Source organism: Amyelois transitella, chromosome 14 (assembly GCF_032362555.1).
Source record: "Amyelois transitella isolate CPQ chromosome 14, ilAmyTran1.1, whole genome shotgun sequence".
In the NCBI taxonomy this organism is placed as follows: domain Eukaryota; kingdom Metazoa; phylum Arthropoda; class Insecta; order Lepidoptera; family Pyralidae; genus Amyelois; species Amyelois transitella.
In genome coordinates this window covers 1,924,990-1,945,972 of record NC_083517.1, presented here as the reverse complement: position 1 = coordinate 1,945,972, position 20,983 = coordinate 1,924,990, and the positions used below count along the sequence as shown (strand labels likewise).

The window sequence follows — 20,983 nt, the reverse complement described above, 5'->3', positions numbered from 1 at the left end:
CAATTAATAGTTTTATCGTGTGTTCTATATAAGGTTTAAGGTGTATTCACAGAAATCTATCAGGTATTTAGATTTCTGTGGCTCTTATATTTGTCGCTAGTTCTATAAGCATGTTGACTCTGTATTCATTGCATGTTTTTGTTGCATGACCGCCGGACGTAGCTTTTTTGACTATAATCCCAATGCTATAAGGTAAGTTCAATATTTATTGTACCTAATCGTTATTGCATAATTAATTTTTTATTAACTATGATTACTTCTGTAAAGATGCAACTTGATTCACAGCAGATAAGTGGCGCCTTATATGCTGTGAAGACTTAGTAAAACTAAAGCGTCCGTTTGTAAATTATAAAAGCAAGAAGGCGCTTCTTGCTTTTAAAATGGGTTTTATGTCTTTTCAAGACTGTTTTCCCAGTCTACTGCGCAAGGGATATAAAAGTCCAGTCTTTTCAAGTTTTAATGGTATCCACGTAACAAGTTGTTATACATACATATGGTCACGTCTATATCCCTTGCGGGGTAGACAGAGCCAACAGTCTTGAAAAGACTGAATGGCCACGTTCAGCTATTTGGCTTAATGATAGAACTGAGATTCAAATAGTGACAAGTTGCTAGCCCATCGCCTAAAAGAGGAATCCTAAGTTTATAACCCTATCCCTTAGTCGCCTTTTACGACATCCATGAGAAAGAGATGGAGTGGTCCTATTCTTTTTTGTAATGGTGCCGGGAACCACACGGACGCTATTTAATTTGTTATTTAATTACTATGATTAATTCCTTAAAATGAGTCAGAGATATTTTATCTTTAGGGAAATAACAAAGCGTTGCTTTCGACTAAATAATATTTATTTTGTTAGGTAATTGATTTTCTATAATTGTATTCCCACAGTCATTACGTTAGTTAATTCTGTTGTCAGTCACCGTATTTGTATCATAAGTAATTATGTTTTTACTTATTAGCCTTCGGTATTAGCAAAGTGATTGAATAGAAAAGATTAGAATAACAATACCCAATGGCAATGGCTTTTTAAGTACTCAAAACAATTAAGTTATCATTTAAACGTTAATATTGTTTGAGACTCTCACGCCCCGAAAAATATCTCTGCATTTCAGCAAAATTCCCGGAATTTCAAAAGTCATAATTTTTGCCTAGTTTTTCATGTTATGAGTACAAAACTTGTTCAAATCATGGACGTTTTGGCGACTGGTCAGGTCAAGAGTTCCCTAAATCTTAACAAACCGAGCTTCTATGAAGAGAGTGATGAGAGTGTACGAAGCGAAAGATGTGTGCAGGGATCGTGGCAAGTGGAAGGATGTTATCACTGCCTTCGAGAAAATACCTTTACTTTTGCTTTGCCATACAAACATTATACATATTTCTTTCATCAACAGTTCCGTTGACCTTCTTCGCACAAAAGTGGATGCAAAATACAACTTCTGGAGTTACAACGAGTCCTTAGCCGTCGCCGGCCGTGTTCGTGATCAGGCCGACAATCCTCTACTGCTGGAAGTGGACTACCGGCCTTATTATATGAACAACCATACTGTGCTTGGAGGGGGGAAGTGCCCCCCAGGATGGGATGTGGTAGCCGACACGTGTTATATGTATGTTGGAGCCCCCATGACTTACGAAGAAGCTAGATTGTTTTGTTTGGTAAGTTGCTTAAGTGATCTTATTATGATTAATACCTGGGTGACCGAGCTGTGCTTGATTTTTTTTGTTGATTAGCTAGTCAATGCACACAACAAGTACATTTTTTGCAAACACAAAGTAAAATTGTGAGTATAGATATAACTTGGAATTGATCTTATATTATCAGACTTTAATGCATTTCTAGGGATCGTGTAAACTTTTACATGAAACCTGAGAACGTTCCCGGCTTCCCTCGCGTAATAAATCGTGTTAGTTTCACCCCTGGATCATATAAGGAACCATCTACTTGCAAAATGTTAAATATTTAGATTCAGCGGTTTTGGTTGTGCGTTTATATGTTAGTCAATCAGTCAGTGTTTTCTCTTAAATATTTAATTATTATAAATTTCCCTTTGCAGTCGGATAACGCGTCGATGCCGTACGTAAGCGGCAACTACGCCGCGTTGTACGAGTTCATACAGCGTCAGAACGAGTGGTATCGATACGGAGACCGAGTTTGGGTGAACCACATCGATTATGTCACTCAATGCACCTCTTTCGCCTTCTCTTCTATAGACATCACGGACTGTAGACAGAAGAACGCATTCATTTGTGAAATCGGTGAGTTTAAGAACGAGAATTGTTACGTATTAGAGTTAGATCAGTGAGATTCAGAACGAGATCGGTCAGTATCTGAAGAACGTCGTTGAGTTTAAAATGTAGATACGGAGTTTTCGAACTAGATCGCTTAGACTCAGAACGAGATCAGTGAGTTACAGAACGAGATTGTTGAGATTCAGAACGGGATCGATGATTTCTGGACGAGGTCGACGAGTGCGTGAACGTGTTGTATCGCTACTGAGTGTAGGTGAATCATATCGATTATGTCACTCAGTGCACAATTCAAGTACCTACTCAAATTCCAAATTTTTATTCATTATTATAGGATACTTCATATCGCTTAATAATTGTCAAAACTTTTAGTTTCACAACATTGGTTGACGTCAAATAAATTACTTAACTTCTTACGTACTTCCTTCGCATTCTTATCTATAACTAGCGACCCGCCCCGGCTTCGCACGGGTGCAAAATTCAGAAAAAATTATTCATAAAAACCTTCCTCTTAAATCACTCTACCTGTTACAAAAAACCGCATCAAAATCCGTTGCGTAATTTTAAAGATTTAAGCATACAGACAAACAAACTAACATAGCGACTTTGTTTTATACTATGTAGTGATTATCACGGACTGTAGACAGAAGAACGTCTTCATTTGCAAGATTAGCGAGTTTTGGTTTGTGTAAAAATCCTGAATTTCTTTGTGTTTTAGCGTCCATCGCCCGTGTGTTCACAAAATATGTTATTAAAAATTCATTTATTTCCAGATCCGAAGATTCGTATCGACCCGCTATCGTGGCGTACGGACGCTTTGGCGGTGGCCTTCATCGGGATCTTGGCGGCCGCTGTGTTGCTGGTCGCCGCTGCGGTGCTCTGTTGGTACTCCAAGTCCAAGCACAGGTACTTGTACATCTTATTATTAAGAATTAATTAATTGACTTGTGTATAATTTTATAATAATTTGCATGCTATATATAATTCATGGCTGACCAGGAGGAAATATGTTTTGTTTTTATACCTTTTGTAAACTCTAGTCAAAAGCAAATAAATATGCTATTCTATTATTTACCGTAGGTTGGTACCAGGTACCAGGTTTTTACTTGCATACTCGTATTATTTTGAGTGTGAGTTAGGTAAGTTTATCAATTTAGGTACGGAAATTAATGTCTCGTTTGGAATACTATGGAAATTAATAAACTTCCTAGGAAATTGATATACTTCCGGTTCTTGTTATTTCCGGTGGCGGTATAAATGCAGTACATCACATAGTTATGATTATGAGATGCATGTATCTCAGAAGCACCAGCCTTTCCTCACGCTCCCTACTTTATCTATCACTGTATTTTATTCTTACTTCCATAACTGATAATATAATAAGTTATCCGACTTTTTAAGTTTGTGTATATTGTCTCTGTCTAGTCTATAAGGCATCAAGATAAACATACAAAAAAAATTTACTCTTTCCTCAGTTAGAATTGACACACGCATATCTGAAGCCCTATGGTCACACCATTACCCTTTAAACATTTCCAGACACGTCCAACGTCTTGAACGCAGAAACTCAATCCGTCAGTCCCTTCACTCCGTGCGCTCGCTCAACAGCATCAACGGCGGCTTGTCCGACACCGCCTACAGGAGGAAACTCGCGCAAATGGTAGCTACATCTGTCAGTTATCACTACATAGTATAAAACAAAGTCGCTATTTTAGTCTGTTTGTCTGTATGCTTAAGTCTTTAAAATTACGCAACGGATTTTGATGCGGTTTTTTTGTAACAGGTAGAGTGATTCAAGAGGAAGGTTTTTATGTATAATAACATTTATAATTTTGCACCCGTGCGAAGCCGGGGCGGGTCGCTAGTTGTTTATGAAACTCTCAGTGAGTGATTGACGCTTCTTACTGACATTTGGCATGTACGCTCCAGTGTAACAGGAAGTTATGAGATTTTAATTTGAATTTTATATATTTATGTACATCAAGGAAAATAAGAAAAAAACTTAAAATAAAGAGAAATTCAGTACAAGAGCACTACCTACTTATTTCTAGAGGAAGTTCTTCCAGCAGGCTCACGATAGGAAAGTGTAAAGACAGGCATTGGCTTGTGTACATAATAATTAAGATTATGTTTTTTTGTTTATAATAATTTATCATGATTAATACGATGGGGGTATCACGTATTATGGTTCCCTGGAATGGAGTTAATATGGTAAAGGATCGCTCCAATTATCTCCAGCTACGAGAGTTAGCTCTTAAATTTAAAAAGAAGAACACGATGCTTTTTGGTAGTAGCATTATAATACGTGTCTTTGTACAAAAGCCATTTATTTTTTAATACTATGTAGACAATTAGACATGCCATCGTAAAAATCAGAATAAAATAAGTAGGGCCTATTTTTATTCCGATTTAAGCGGTGCACTTAATGTCGAACGTAGATCTTAAAACGCTTGGAAATTCCGTATCCCAAAAACACAGTAAGAAAGAGAAAATATTCAACAGTAGTATGTAAATTTTATACAAGATTGAACTAGATACAAAACTTTATTTTTAAATTATTTTCCAGAGCGGCCGTTCAACCGAAACGCTGACCAAAGGATCCGACTACCGAAAGATGTTGGCGTCCACCGCTTCCATGGAATCCATGGAGAAGAGTCAGTTCAACTCATCAATGGAAGACACGCAGAGCTTCGACATTTACGAGGCCCATAATCCGAACACAAACATCTTGCCTCTAAAAACTAGCACCTTCGCTAAGAAACCTTCTTCCCCAGAATATTCTATACCGCAGAACAACAATCGACCTTACAATTTGGCGTTCAAAAATGACGGATTCAAAGACAACTCGAGTCCAGCCAGCGGTGCCCAATCTATGAATACTGTTACTACTGAAGAGATACCGATTATACATCACCCTGGCGGTTTGCGATCACCGCCTGATGATGACACGTTGTCGCCTAATAGCGATCAGTATTTCACGTCAGATACCCTTCCATTGAGGGGAGGGAAGTCGGATGGGGAAGATAGGGAAGGGAAAATGTATGGGGGGTATGGAGCGCCTAATTACAGCGGGCCGAAGTTGTCTTTCCTGATGGAACTGAGGTCGCGATTGCCGGATCAGCCCCCGCCTGCGGTCACGAGTTTTGGCCAGAGGAGGAATATTGCAGGTGATTATTATAAATTCGTATTTTTTTTCAAACGAAAGTGTTTAAAAAGTTACAAAAAAAAAACAACTTGTCAAAAATGCCACCCCTGATTAAAATAAATTTTTATAGTTTGAACTTGCGGACGGTTAAATCTGTTCATTATACAGAAAACCTTTATTATTTTTTACAATGAGAAATTTTCTAATAAAAAATAATCAAATTCCAGATAACCAGCAGTTCTACGAAGACAACCTGCCCAGCCCGCAGCCGCTGTACAACTACGACAGCTCCCCGTCAGAACACATCCCGAGCTACCACTCGAGCCCCCGAGACCAGGACTACCACCCGGATTTACCCCACAGGTCCAAATCTGAAGCCCTATTGGAAACTAACTTCGAATTTGAGGATAGTGATTCCAGTCCTTTGCCAATGACTGAGGCTAGTAGGTCGTATAGTCAGCCGCTTGAGACGGCAATGTGATCGTTATTTCTGTTAGCGTTAAGGCTAGAAGCACTTAAAGCCTCTATTAAGGCTGTGGCATACTCTACCATAGAGATTGCTGATGCAATAGACAAATGGAAGCAGAAATGACATAGTCTGAAGCCTTGAAACTAGTTGCGAGTTTTCGAATGACAACATAATCCTAATTTTTGAAAGCACTAAGGCTAGCAGCAATATCCTAGTGAGTATTACGGGCTATTCAGCTCATGAGTGACCAATATTGTTGACTGAAGACGAAGTTCTGTTAAGTCGTTTGAATACAACATGTTCAACTTGATCGAAAGTAGTCACTCACTTTTATTAGTACTTATCATTATGTAAAACGGCGTATAAATCATCTGATAAATTTATTAGCCGCCAAAAAATGTTACAACCCCGATACGTATGGTACGGTAACTGTAAATTGTCTTAAAAACTTACCACCGTACAGAAGCATGGACAAATATTGTCTATGACTTCAAGTAAAAGTTTTAATTTTAAGTAATTAACAAATTTTCAAGCAAAAGTTGCTACTTTCTAATTGTGCTATTTTTATATAGCAAGCAGTTAACAACTGACACTAGCTTTCAATTGACATATTTAAAATGTTTATATGTTAAATAGATTACTTTCATACCATAGTTTATAAATGAAATGTTTTGATACATCATTTTACATTTACTATATTCTTAATTTATCTTACTTTCTTCCATACGATTCCGTCCAGTACTTCAATAATAACATATCAAGCTAAATAATGTGTATATTTATCAAAAAAATATCGCATTTAATAAGAAAAATATTTTATTTACCATCATTTATTATCACCGTGATGCTCCAACTCTTTAAATGCGGATTACATTATTCGATGCGGGCCGTTTGGCGTTTACACACGAGAATACACGAAAGATGTAAGTAGTTAGTTGTAGGATATAAAAGACTGAATGAACATGTGTCTTAGATGAAGGATTTTCCTGCATTTATTATCATCAGTTATTTGTTTCTAATTAAAATAAATTTATATAGTGCCTTTTCAACATATCTACCTAATACATTTTTTCGTATATATTTTACATGTAAGTAGGTAATTACCCAAATTATGTATTTTATTTTTTATATTTAAATAAGTTTAAGGTAATGTACGATAAGTTTAATATTATACAGAAAAAGACAAGATCTCAGTATATTGAAATAAATATTAAAAAAAAACAGTTCGACATAGTTAAATTTTTCTTTAAAATCTTTACTTATTAAACTTTAAAATTAATAAGTTTTTAATATTACGTTAATTTTATTTGTAATAATAGAGTTAGATAATTTGTACTGTATTTGGTCTTTTTGCGTTATTTGTAAAAAAATATTTACCAAAAATATATTTAAATTCATGATGAATTTGAAAAAAGAAAAATAATGAATTTCTTTAATTTTTTTGCAATTTATTATAACAAGAAGAGTTGTTATATTTTGTGCAATTTAATGTTAAATTATTATCTTAGTACCAATAATTTAAAAATTCTTGGAAAAACAACTCTACTAATTTTAAAAGTATGTCTTTTTTTTTGTATTGTCACTGAGCGAGAAATTTTAAACTAGCAATATGGACAAAATGTCGGTAATGTTTTCTGTTTCCAACTTTATAGGTATCTACTTCTTTTCCCTGCCAAGATGTGATCCTGCACACCTTAGTCTTAGTTTTTAGTTATTTTTTTTACTTTCATACATCACGATCTTGTATATAGTTATCATTTGTTTTACTTCATTGAAGTAATGACAGAATCTTATATTAAACAAACTGTACTTACTCATTAGTATTCATATAATCGACGGTTAATAACAATAAATAAGCACGCAGTGTGCATTCATATAGAAATATCAAGCATACTAAGAATTAAAAGGAATTAATATTTTTTATGACTAAATGCTTTAAAATGTAAATCATGTTAAAATAAAGACAAGTGATAAAATTGTAATAAAGTAATATGTACACTGAGAAAATTATAAATATTTTGATATTTACATGCGCTTTTTTTTAATTCTGCTTCTATAACCCATTTAAATACAGTTTCTCTGTTTATCAAAAAAATTGTACTAAAGCAACATGTAATCATTGATTCTTAATTATATAAGATTGTGCATAATTTTAAAGAAAATACGGAACCATCAGTGTCAGTTGGCAACTTTGTCGATCGGCTGCAATCGCAAGATTCCCCCGCACGCTGCATGTGCCTGAGGAGGATGCACTAATGATCGAATTGATTTTACTATCATAAAAAAATGAAAAGTGGCACTGATAGGTCGATTTTTCTCACAAACAGAGAGGTTGCCAAAAAAGAATTTGCCTACTTATTGGGCAAGTTTTAGTAGTTGGGCTACCTCCCTTTCTGGTAGAACTGGTCTAGTAGTTAGTGATAAGGGTACCTACTTCGAGTAGTTTAATTGGGTAAGTAAAAAGGTAAGTTTTATTTACTTAGCAAGGAAGTTTTTTATATCATGTTGATTAGGTATATCTATCACGTGGCCGCCGTCAATAGTTTCTAGCAGGTGTTTTAGGCTAGCAAATAACAATCCAAATGCTTTTTTGAAATAAAAATAGGTAGCTGTACATACTTTATATTATATTTTTGTAATATTTATTTATAATCAGTTCAAATGGATTAAGTATACTTTAGGTACTTCTGCACAAAACTTCATTTATCTGCCAGTGACAGAAAAGCTACACTTAGGTACTTCTGCACAAAACTTCATTTATCTGCCAGTGACAGAAAAGCTACACGCATTATGTATATGTACATTGTAATTGTATGTGTTGTTTGTGATGTATGTGTATGTGTAAGTGATGTATAAAATAAAATTAAAAAATAAATTTGACAGTAAAAAATAAACTAATACAGTTAAAAAAAAACTAATTATAAACCAAAGTTAGATGCCTCCAACACTAGGTAACTTTTGGTAGAGTTGGCTGGCAATACTTAATGATAATGAATGAGTGTCAGAGTGACACATGTTTGACAGTTTGCAGTTCCCATTGCCATTGTGTGGACAAGTTTCTTTGTTGTCTTCAATTTTCATTTTATTTACAGAATTCTGCAGTTTTACAAACATTCCTTCTAGCACGCAGTCAGTGTAAAGTGAAATAAATGTGAACAGACGGGATGTCGATGAATCTTTAAAAAGTAAAAAAAAAAACATTGCATAAAATAATTGATTATTAAGTGTTTTTATTTAAAATAATTGTGAATTATTTGAGTGTCTGTTTTCAAGAATTGCAAAAGATTAATTGGAATATATGACAATCTGAGCATTTAAATTTTACAAAGTTTTAAGTTCTTTTAATTGATCAGCTGTTAAATTGTCGTCGCCCGTAATCATGGATCCTACAGGTTCTATAAATAATGAAGACGATATTGAGACAATAGAAAATGAGGAAGAGATCATTGATGATTCTGAAGAGAGGGAGCTAGTAGGAGACTCATGTTCCACTAAAGTGCTAGACTCGCCGGATATACCTCGCGATAAATACGGCATCGTCTACATATTATTTTACCTTTTCGGTATTACTTCCTTGGTGCCCTGGAATTTTCTTATAACTGCAAATGATGTAAGTTTTATTCTTTTAAATATTTTAGAATAGTTAATGCTGTGTGATTCCTGGCATTTTAGGATAAGACCATACTTATATTCCTATTCCTATATACACAAAATATTTGGGAAATTGAAATTTATCATTAGTCACTTCTTTAAGTATTAGTCAAATAGTTCAGTGGTTCAAGAATTTGAATCTCAATTCTATCATAAAGCCAAACAGCCGAACATGGCCTATTAGTCTTTTCAAGACGTTGGCTCTGTCTACCCCGCAGGGGATATAGACATGATTATATGTATTCATGTTCAGTGGCCCGTTTGTCAGTCAAAGTATGACAAACAATGCTTGAGCTGCTGCATAACAAAAAAGTAAATAGCATTTGTAAAAGTAGGTAATTAGTAAAAAAATAATTATCTGACTTAAACAAACTTTAACACTTAAACACAATTTAAAATTTAACACAAAATTTGGTAAACAAACAACTTAATGATTATTAATTTGATAAACAACTTAATGATTATAATGCTAACTACCTAATTAAATCAAATCATGTGAAAGGTAATAATTACTTTGTGAAATAAAACCTTGCTAATTCATCATTAGAAAATGATTTTGACCAAAACAACATTAATGCAAAATGGCAGAGAACAAAAATAAAAATGATTCAAAAGAAAAGTGCCGTGTGGTTTCCGGCACCAATGAAAAAAGAATAGGACCACTCCATCTCTTTCCCATGGATATCGTAAAAGGCGACTAAGGGATAGGCTTACAAAATTGGGATTCTTTTTTTAGGTGGTGGGCTAGCAACCTGTCACTATTTGAATCTCAATTCTATCATAGAGCCAAATAGCTGAACGTGGCCATTCAGTCTTTTCAAGACTGTTGGATCTGTCTACCCCGCAAGGGATATAGACATGACAATATGTTTTTTTACTTAGTTTGATTATTTATTAAACTATAAATTTTCAGTACTGGATGTACAAATTCCGCGACGTGACCCCGAAAAACATGACGATGGTTGGCGAGGTGGTCAGGAAGACGCGGTTCCAGGCAGAGTTCACCTCCTACCTCAATGTGGCTACCGCTATACCTAACTTGATTTTTCTCATTCTCAATTCATTATATGGGCATTTGTAAGTATTATTATCTAGAAGATTACAGATGTTTTATATGTATAAATACCTTTTATTTGATTGTTAAATATCATTTACCTTGAATGTTATAAGAGAGGGTATTCTGAGGAAGGTTTATATCTATAAATGGTACCCATGCAAAGCTGGGGCGGGATGCTAGTTAACTTATACATAAGAAAAGAAGAGAGAAGATGATTGGAAAGATAAGAACTTATATTTTATGTATAGGAAATTGCAGATATACAAGGAGAGTGTGGCGGGAAAGGTCGGAGTGGGAAGGCCTATGCGAACATATCTTGATCAAATTAAGGACGTCCTGGCAAAGGGTCAGGTCAAGAATACCCGAAACCGCCGAGCTTGCATGAAGAGAGTTATGAATGTGGATGTAGCGAAGGAAGTATGCAGAGATTGTGGCAAGTGGAAGAGATGTAGATTCTGTCTACCCCTCCGGGGAAAAGGCGTGATTTTATGTATGTATGTACGAAATTGCAGGAAAATGTGCTTATTTTACGTCCCACATTACAGGGTGCCGATGAAGAATCGCCTGCAGGGCGCTCTGGTCGTCATCACCATAGCGTTCCTCGTGACCACGGCCTTCGTCCAAGTGGACACCGACGAGTGGCAGAACACATTCTTCATCATCACCATGGTCACTGTTGTTATTATGACTGGTAAGTATTAAGAAAAAAAATTAACATTTAACCGATTTAAAAAAAAGTAGGTATGTTTGTATGTACGAATGTTTGTCTGCGATTATTTCGCGTTTCACTTAGAAGAAGGCTTGAGAAATTTAACCGACTTCAAAAATGAAGGATATCGATCGGAGGCATTTCTCTTTTTACAAAATTTATGTGTTGCGGGATGATTATGTAGAATTTGGAATGATAAAAAGTAACAGAGGCATTATGACACGATAACGTTTTCATAATACCTATTGCATATAAATTCCGAGATTTATTTGGCACCTTTACAATTACGCAGAAAATGGCGACAAATATATGTATTTAGTAGACTTTAATTCCAGTCACATTCAGGATCACGGTGATACATTGCCTGTATTTGTAGGTAGTATTCTCACGCGATTTTCCCTTACCGTAAGAGGTGCTCAACTAATGTACGTAACTTAGAAAAAAAAAGTCAAAAGTCCATTTGTTTCATAAAGACAATGTTCTGTGAGGTTATCAGGATTTGTGGTTATTCAATATGATAACGGAAAATTATTACGGTAGGTATCATTGTTACGTGTCACTAAATAGATATCAATCAATTATTATCCAATTATGTTATTGATATGTAGACAGATATTTTACTGTTAAACGAGACAGTCATCAGGTCCATTAAGCCTTTATCCCGGAAGGGTAGGTAGAGCAGAATTCTGTGTTGTCCTACTGGCAAGGGTGACTGAGTGTGGTGGCGTGCGCAGTTCTGTCACTTCATCCACACTCATAACCCTCTTCATGCAAATTCGAATGAATTTAGACTATAATATAATCAATAAATGGTTTATATTCACATTAATATAATTAAGGGAAAGTATATTTATTTTTGTAGGTAAAAAAAAAATTAAGTTATATTGATGATATTTGGCACAGAACAAACAAAACTTTTAGGGGTAGGTACTTAACATAGTTTATTTTTCTGGAAATTTCCAAAAGCGCGTATGCTCTTACGCATAAAACTTACCTCAATAAACTTGATCTGAGCGAATTTCGAATTACGATCATTTATAAAAATAACTCCACATACAAAACCTGTTTAGCTGGTCAGCATGTGATTTTGTAAAAGGGCTTTTAGCGTCACAAGTGTGGGTGAGTCACTTATACATCATGTCATGTTATGTTGTGCCGAATTCATTTTAATTATAATATTAATGATTCGGAAGTACATATAGTACTTAAAACTAAGGATTTTTCTTTTAGCCGACTGCGTAGCGACCTGTCACTATCCGAATTTCAATTCCATCATTACAGCTCTGCAACTAAACGTGGCATTTGAGTTTAGGACAATTCTATCTCTTTGAAATAGATGTCGTTAAAGGCGACTACGGGATAGGCTAATAAACTTGGGATTCTTCTTTTGGGAGACGGGCAAGCAACCGGCCATTATTTGAATCTCAATTACATCTTTAAGCTGCTGCATACAGCTGAATAGGCCGCATTCAGCTGTATGGCTTGCAGATGGATTCTTAAGAAAAAGTTTTTTTGAGACTGTTTACTCTGTCTACCCCGAAAGGGATAAAGTATGATAAATAATTGTATATAATAGGTATTATATAATTATTATTGTATCTATATATTTAGAAAAACTAAGCCTATTAAATTGTAATCATTTTTTTAAAGAACTTGTTTATCGTTCTATGTATATAATATGTCAAATAGCCATAAAGATAAATATCTGTTTTCTTCATTTATAGCCTACATTGTAACGTATCGTTATCTTAACTAAGAGTTAACAAACATGGAAATCCCGTAGCAACATCCATACAAACAAAATAAAAAATTGCTTCTTATGATAACCAAATCTAAATAACGAATTTTTGCTCACAGTAGGTACGAGAGGCGAATGAAATCGTATAGGCTTTGATAAAAAGGGATATAAAATGAAAAAATCGATTTTAATAACTTTCGTATGTATTGTTACCGAAACCAAAAGTTTATAAACTTTCGTAGGATTCTAAACGAAAGATGAAAACATAGTTGTTTCAAATCGCCTTAAAAAGCGGATCTCAGTTTGACCTGTATTTATTTATTTACTAATTAATATACACAGAAAACATAAGGAATGATAAACACAAGAAACAATAGTTACATTCGTTCTGCTTATTTCTGCTGTATATTTTTCTGCGATTATCTCTCGCGTTTCGCTGGACCGATTTTGATGCGGTTTTCAATAAAGTGTTTAATACATTTAGCAGAAGGTTTTAGAAATTTTATCGACTTCAAAAAAGGTGGTTATCGATTGGAGGCGGTTCACTTTTTTCACAAAAGTTATTGATGAATTTTATAATATCAAAATGAAATGTGAAATCCAAGAATAAGGTTAGCGAATCTCCATTGACCTTGCACAATTTTGTGTTAAAGTTTCTACTAATATTTTAAACAAGCAATTTACAGACGATTATTAAAATTAATCTTACATTTAACTACGGAATCGTACATAAAGTATTTTCCTCACTGGTAAAGGTCTTTAATAACCAAAGGACAAAGATGAGTAAACAAAATATATTTTTAATGAATGAATTAAATTGTACTCATGATGATACCACGTCACTATGAATCATAATACGGGTGTAAAGATAATAATAAAATTTGAACATAAACAACATTTGGCATTTATGTTGGTTGCTTCTTCTCTTTAGAAGAGCCCTGGGTCTACCTATGACCACAATGCATGATGTGAAAAGTCAGAAGCAACTGACATCAGAGATTTGTGATTTTGACGATCGATGGAAAATACTCATACAATAGTACTTGTGTCGGACTTATGTACCTACTATGTATTTTATTGCCACTAGGACATGTCAGATAAATTAACCTAGCAAGATACAAAATAAACATACTTACATACATATAATCACGTCATTATCCCTTACGGTGTAGACAGAGCTAACAGTCTCACAAAGACTGAAAGGCCACGTTCAGCTGTGTGGCTTAAATATGGAATTGAGATTCAAATAGTGACCGGTTCTTAGCCCGTCGCCTAAAAGAAGAATCCCATGTTTATTAGCCTATCCCGCAGTCACCTTTTACGACATCCATTTGAAAGAGATGGAATGTTCCTGTCCCAAAGTGTCGGCAACCAAAAATACAAAACAGACTTATTTAAACTCTCTTTTCAGCTGCCAGCGCCATTTTTATCGGCGGTCTAGTCGGAATAGCGAGTCGTTTCTCCAAAGAATATATGGCCGCTGTCGTGAGCGGCCAATCACTCGGCGGTATCATAGCGGCCATTGCCCAAATCATATCTCTAGCTTTCAAAATATCCCCCCTCCACAGCGCTTTGATATACTTCATCATCGCAGACGTAATGGTCATAACGTCGCTAGCATCGTACATATACTTGTACAAGATTGATTTCTTCACGCATCACATTCTGAGAGGGGTGGGGGTGGCGGCCAATAGGCATAGAGAATTGTCTATGGTAGCGATAGTGAAGAAGATTTGGGTGTACGCGTTCAGCATATTCGCCGTGTTCGCCATCAGCATGGCGGTGTATCCGGCTGTCACGGTGCTGGTGGAGTCGCATCCTGCCACGGCCGGGACTGATTGGAACAGTGAGTATATATACATATATATATATAATACTTGTAGCGGCCGTTCAGCCTCCATGGATTTGTCCATCCGAGACTCTGACTTAACAATTTAGATGACTAAAACCGACTGACGGATTGTGAAAAAAGGACAATCGACTTGGACACTAAGGAGACCACTATAAGACGACGAGACGACAAGACGTATCTTGAACGGGAAAAATTCTTTTTTATTCTGACTAGACAAATAGACCCTCGGCCCGTTCAATACTGTTTATCAATTAACATCTCTATGATCTTGACAATTATACCTTAATAACAAAATTGCTTTTTTTTATGATGAATCAAACATTTCCAAGGATGTTTCAAGGGTTCACGATCTGAAAGGGGCTATTCTCTTATATTTCTTCCTACACACATACATACATATGGTCACGTCTATATCCCTTGCGGGGTAGACAGAACCAGCAGTCTTGAAAAGACTGATAGGCCACGTTCAGCTATTTGGTTTAAAGATAGAATTGAGATTCAAATAGTGACAGGTTGCTAGCCCATCGCCTAAAAGAAGAATCCCAAGTGCCCCTTAGTCGCCTTTTACAACATCCATGGGAACGAGATAAAGTGGTCCTATTCTTTTTTTACTGGTGCCGGCAACCATTTACCCTAAATAAAAAATATTTAAGTATAAATGAATATTTGCAGACATTTTCTTCGTGCCAGTGGTGAACTACCTGATCTTCAACTGCGGTGACTACGCTGGTCGATTGGTAGCCGGGTTCCTGTTGAAGGTAATTAATTAAGAGACAATTCTTATTGACTTAAAGAGAGATCATACTTAAAGAACTGCATGAGTAATTTTAATTGATTGACTCTTTCCAAGTTCAACAAGTTAATAAAATTTGATTTTTGATACATAAAACTCTTCTGTTCCTGACCAATGTAAACATGGTTTCGATTTTACGTTGTCTGTCAATTTTTGGGAAACAACCCAAAAGCTATTGGACCGATTTTGATAAAATTTGACCTTTTGGGGGTATCATTGAATTATTATACAAAAACTATTGTTCCGATTTAAATTCGGCTTCCTCTGGTGCACAAAAAAATTATCCTCCCCCACTCTTCTAAGGGGTCAAATACTGGGAGTCTGCTTTTTTTGTTACAATCCGTTTTACGGCGAACGAAATCGCTTGCGACAATTACAAAATTAAACTAAACCTTTTTCCCCCACAGCCTGAAAACCAATGGATAATAGCAGGTGCCTGCCTACTAAGGATCATCGGAGTCCCGATGCTGATGCTGTGTAACGCCCGGCCTCGGAGTCATTTGCCCGTGGTGTTCCTGTGGGATTGGGAGTACATCATCATCATGATCTTCTTCGCGTTCTCCAACGGGTACCTCACCAACATAGTGATGATCAATTCTACCAGGTGACTTAAGACATTGCCTAAAATAAAGTTTGAACTTTTTTTTTTAATTTCATTTTGTAAACTAAACTTACATATATTATATATAATAACAGTTTTGAAAAAGACTGATAGGCCACGTTCAGCTGTGGACTATAAAACTTTTTAAAGGAAATTTACAGAAATAAAAATAACATGTTTCTCCTAAACGTTAAGTCTACTCTTGTGTCACATTTAATCAAAATCGGTGCAGTGAACGTGCATTGCATTACGGCCTCTGTGGCGCAGCGGTAGTGCGCTTGTCTGTGTCACCGGAGATCCCGGGTTCGAATCCCGGCCAGGGCATGATGAGAAACGAACTTTCTCTCATTGGCCTGGGTCTTGGAGGTTTATCTATATAAGTATTAATTATTAAATATAGTATCGTTGAGTTAGTATCTCGTAACACAAGTCTCGAACTTACTTCGAGGCTAACTCGATCTGTGTAATTTGTCCCGTATATATTTATTTATATATTGATAAAAGTCGAAACTAGGAAAAATTATATAATTGACAAGATTATTCTAGTATGATAATATACTCTCCAATCTCTCGATGAAACATGCCTGTAGGTACAACTTAGTTCTATGATTGGCCTGTCAGATAATGATAACCTAGATTTGTGCGCGCCATTAGTAGGTCGTGTCGGGTCGAACGACTTGTTATCTAGAATTCTAGTACCTATAAACAAATGGTGCATTTCTAATGAGGAACACATGTTTGTTTCCGTTGGACGTTTCTTTACAAATGTTATTACTTATAATATATAATATATATTTATACCTATATATGTATATATATAGGTCAGTGAGTGTACAAAGGAAATATTGATATTTATACTGTTTATAACTTTGGTTCAAATATTATATTACAAAAGTTCAAATACTTTTATCAATCAATTTTATAAAAGAAATAAAATTAATGTCGCCGGCATTTAAGAATAATACCACTTTATCTTTTTCCCATGGATGCCGTAAAAGATGACTAAGGGAAACCTAATGAAATCGGGATTGTTCTTGCTAGCGATGCGCTAGTAGCCTGTCTCTATTTGAATCATAATTGGTCCTTCGTTATTTTCAAGACTGTCGACTCTGTATACCCCGCAAGGGATACGTGATTATGTTTCTGTTGATTGCCTAAAGGAGTATACGATCATAACACTGTTACAGAAAATACTACTTTATTAATTTCATTCATGATTGATTTTGTATTATTGAGTATAGAATTTTATTTCAGAGTTGTAGAATTGCACGAGCGAGAGAAGGCGTCGTCAGTGATAGCAACCATGCTGAGTGTGGGGCTCACAGTCGGGGCTGCAGTGGGAATGTTGCTGGTGAGAGTTCTATAAAGAGAATGTCTTAATTCTATGCTGTACGGAAATGTGACCCTTATTGCTAACACATTAAGAGCAACAGAGGCGTCTGTAAGAAAATGTCTTAAAGTGCTTCATAATGTTCTATGCGATATGTAATTTTGACCCTTAATGTTTTGACATACGGTTCAATTATCTTCGCCCCGGCCCGGTGTGGAAGAGTAGGAGTGCTTTTGAAGCTGCGATAATTTTTTAATTTTTTGAGAAAGTGGGAGAATTTAAAAGCCTTTAATCCGCCCGTTGCGAGATTCAATTCTATTACATACTTTTAAATTGATTTGGTTTTGTAAATGGAATGACAGTAATTAGACAGAGATCTGTTTAATTACTTCCTATGCGGACCCAAGGTTCCCTTATTTGCAAGTCGGATAAAACTGGAGAATTACAGTATAAAATATTTATCACTATAAAAGCGGACCTAGGACTCATGATGCACAGATAGACAATCATGATATATAAAACAGAGTTAAGCTTTGTAATTTTATTTAACTGGCTTTGACTATATTAATGATCGCGTTAACTGAGTGTATGAATACCATACATTAATGCCGTAACGGTGCTTAAATGTGATTTAGTTTTAATATTTCGACGATTCCCAAAAGAATAATTCCAGCTCATTTGTTGAATAATTTTATAATTTATTTTATAAGTTTAAATACTTAGGTTTTATGTTGATAAAATGAAAATGAATGAAAGATTAACAGCTCATTAATAGGTATGATGTAATATTTGATTTTAATTTAATTCGTGTCTTAAATACTTAATTTATTGGACAATGTTGGAATGGGTGGCATGTGGACAGTGAATTATGTTAAAGCAAAATTTTATTGTTGCTTCTTATTTGAATTTACTGAAATTTAAATGAATGTGAATCATTATTTAATTTGTAAATATACTTATTACTTGTGTAAAAATGTATTATAGTATGGCATGGATTTAATTATTATTAGCGTTGTAGGCAATGTGAAAAACAAAATATAGCAACTATCAATCTTTTTGTTCTACAAGTGTTTAGTTTATTTTTGGTGTCACCATTTCAATCTCAATTCCATTATCAAAACATACAGTTGAACGTGGCCTTTTAGTCTTTTCAAGACTGTTCCTCAAGGGACAAATACTATTATATTTTTATATAACGGCCAAGTTTAATTATTAACGACAGTTGTGAAGTGCATTATCTCTAAAATCAAAAATGTTATTCGTTAAAATTGTTTTGTTTGAAAATGAAGAAATTTTACAGGTGTTATCTTTAACAGTACTTGCTTAGTTGCTATATTATAACACGACTCGTAAATGAAACTTAATTATATTGACAATATAACGCTAGTTTTAATTATACCTATGTGTTTAATGTACGTGTAAATGTAGATAAAGCTGATATAGTCGGCTACATGGAAAGTATACCACTTCGATAATGTATGATAGGAAAACGTCATTCTTTAAAATTATGTTTTTTTATTGTGTAAGTTAAAGACATTTCATAGAATTTATTGCAATTCTGTCTGTAGATCTCAAATGCGTATCATAATAGTTGTTACCAAATCAGACGAAATGTTATTGTAGATAGGTAGTTATGAATTGTATTTAGCATTAAATTTGTATGTAAAATCTGAAATCAGGTGAAATAATTGTTAGTGTGTAAGATGTACGTTATGCTTTGTAATGATAAAAATATTTGAAACTTTTGGTATATTCTGTTATTTATGGACTATTAACATTGTGTTCAATTTTAGTTAATGACTTATTGCAACATTTTTTTAGTTTTTTTTTATAAGGAATTGACTCATTATATGACGCTGGCGTGTAGTGCATTAATCATAGAAATCGAAATAAAGAAGCCAATAGAAATGCCATAGATGTGTCACCGTCTTGCGCGCTGTCAAATAAATCTCAGAAAATGTTCTTAGATGCGCTATGAAAAAGAAAACCGTGACAACTTAATTATTCCGAGTTCTATAGTATTAATGTTATATTTTAATGCATCAATTATCAGATGTCATATGAGCTTTATATATCTGTATGTGATATTATAATATTATAATTTTGTATCGTAGTTCGTAAGGATAACTTATTCATTGCATTTTGATGTCTGTTCGTCCCGAATAGTTTACCAATGATGGTATCTATATTTATATAGTAAGCATTTACTGTTTATAATAGTAAGGTAGCTTGCACTTAAACAAATATATTATTTATGTGACAATTTTGAGCTTTTACTGATCACGCTATCCAATCACCATAAATAAGTTTTTATTTCAGACATGGTATCAAATGTAATTTTATCATAAAAATATATAGATATTTTATTCAAAATAAAATAAATTTTCCAAGATTTCTACGGATACACAGATACAAATCAATACAGATGACAAATTCCAAAAACAAAAACAACTCATTAAAAATCTTAACCATTTATTTATAAAAATTACATATAAAACATAAAATCTATAAACATTTTGACCATAGCTTAACGAACCATAATATATTTCTAATTATATCTAAGTACAGTATAAATTACCATCATCCCTGATTATAAGCTTAATAAACGGACGATAAAATTCCATTATTTAAATATTTTATCAAGAATTTGTTCATTATATTTGATCAATATATTAGGGTATTTTATAAATTGGTATTTTTTTTTGTAGAAAAGTCACGTATCTAACTTTGCATGGATCTTCAACAATGTTCTATAATTATCATTCATCATACTCCGGACGTTGGTCCCGGTTGCGTCCTCAACTCTCTGCAGAGGAGCCCGGGGTACGCCTTTGATCTCAATTCTAAAAATAAACAATTTATCGTCCGCCATATAATAGTGTTATCTATACCTAGACCCGACATCCTAGGGGGCAAGCCAGTAAGGCAAGATACGTTAAAAATCTTCAAAAAATTATCCATTTCGCTTATACAACGTACCTACGCCCTGTATTGTAAACATATTGATACATCAGATCTTTTAGCACATTATTCCATACAATTTGTGACTGAAATGCAGTTTTGAAATATTATCTTTTGAAAATAATAAAAATAATATATATATTTCAATGTGGAAAATAAATTTAACATACGTAGGAGTATAGCACGTCTTACAATCGAATGGTGAAACAAAAAATATATACAAAACATGTAGGAATGATTAAATATATTTTTTTATAAACTACCTATCACAAAGTCATATTTTAGAATGTGTCTTTGGCGACATTCAATGAAAATAGAAATGGATTTTTACAAAACGTATTCATTCGTTCATTCTCAAGGCACAAGAATCCTGTTTCAATGTCATGTTATTTACTCCGACTCGCCAAATTTATTCGAACAATCGTTAACTAT

At 34.4% G+C, this 20,983-nt stretch overlaps 2 protein-coding genes across 2 annotated transcripts in view; both read left to right on the top strand.

The window, feature by feature from the left end:
• LOC106130893 (protein bark beetle) overlaps positions 1-7,887 on the top strand; it is a 40,833-nt gene extending 32,946 nt beyond the window's left edge. Inside the window, exons 8-14 of the mRNA XM_060947606.1 lie at positions 163-192; positions 1,393-1,654; positions 2,053-2,254; positions 3,019-3,151; positions 3,785-3,905; positions 4,812-5,412; positions 5,618-7,887. Coding sequence (XP_060803589.1) covers positions 163-192; positions 1,393-1,654; positions 2,053-2,254; positions 3,019-3,151; positions 3,785-3,905; positions 4,812-5,412; positions 5,618-5,871 — 1,603 coding nt within the window. The 3' untranslated portion in view covers positions 5,872-7,887. The remainder of the gene's footprint in view (positions 1-162; positions 193-1,392; positions 1,655-2,052; positions 2,255-3,018; positions 3,152-3,784; positions 3,906-4,811; positions 5,413-5,617) is intronic.
• Positions 7,888-8,897: 1,010 nt separating this feature from the next.
• Positions 8,898-20,406, top strand: LOC106132836 (equilibrative nucleoside transporter 3). Its single transcript, XM_060947929.1, has 7 exons — positions 8,898-9,469; positions 10,424-10,587; positions 11,113-11,258; positions 14,426-14,860; positions 15,539-15,624; positions 16,067-16,263; positions 17,515-20,406. Exons 1-7 carry the CDS (start codon positions 9,239-9,241, stop codon positions 17,624-17,626), a joined length of 1,371 nt encoding a protein of 456 aa, XP_060803912.1. The 5' UTR covers positions 8,898-9,238; the 3' UTR covers positions 17,627-20,406.
• The last annotated feature ends 577 nt before the right edge of the window (positions 20,407-20,983 follow it).

What these genes read in the sequence shown, in the direction of transcription:
- LOC106132836 (XM_060947929.1), top strand. Translation starts at nt 9,239, where the DNA reads ATGGATCCTACAGGTTCTATAAATAATGAAGACGATATTGAGACAATA. An exon ending in CACTGTTGTTATTATGACTG is followed by an intron (nt 11,259 to 14,425) that starts GTAAGTATTAAG and finishes CTCTCTTTTCAG; the next exon opens with CTGCCAGCGCCATTTTTATC. An exon ending in GTGATGATCAATTCTACCAG is followed by an intron (nt 16,264 to 17,514) that starts GTGACTTAAGAC and finishes ATTTTATTTCAG; the next exon opens with AGTTGTAGAATTGCACGAGC.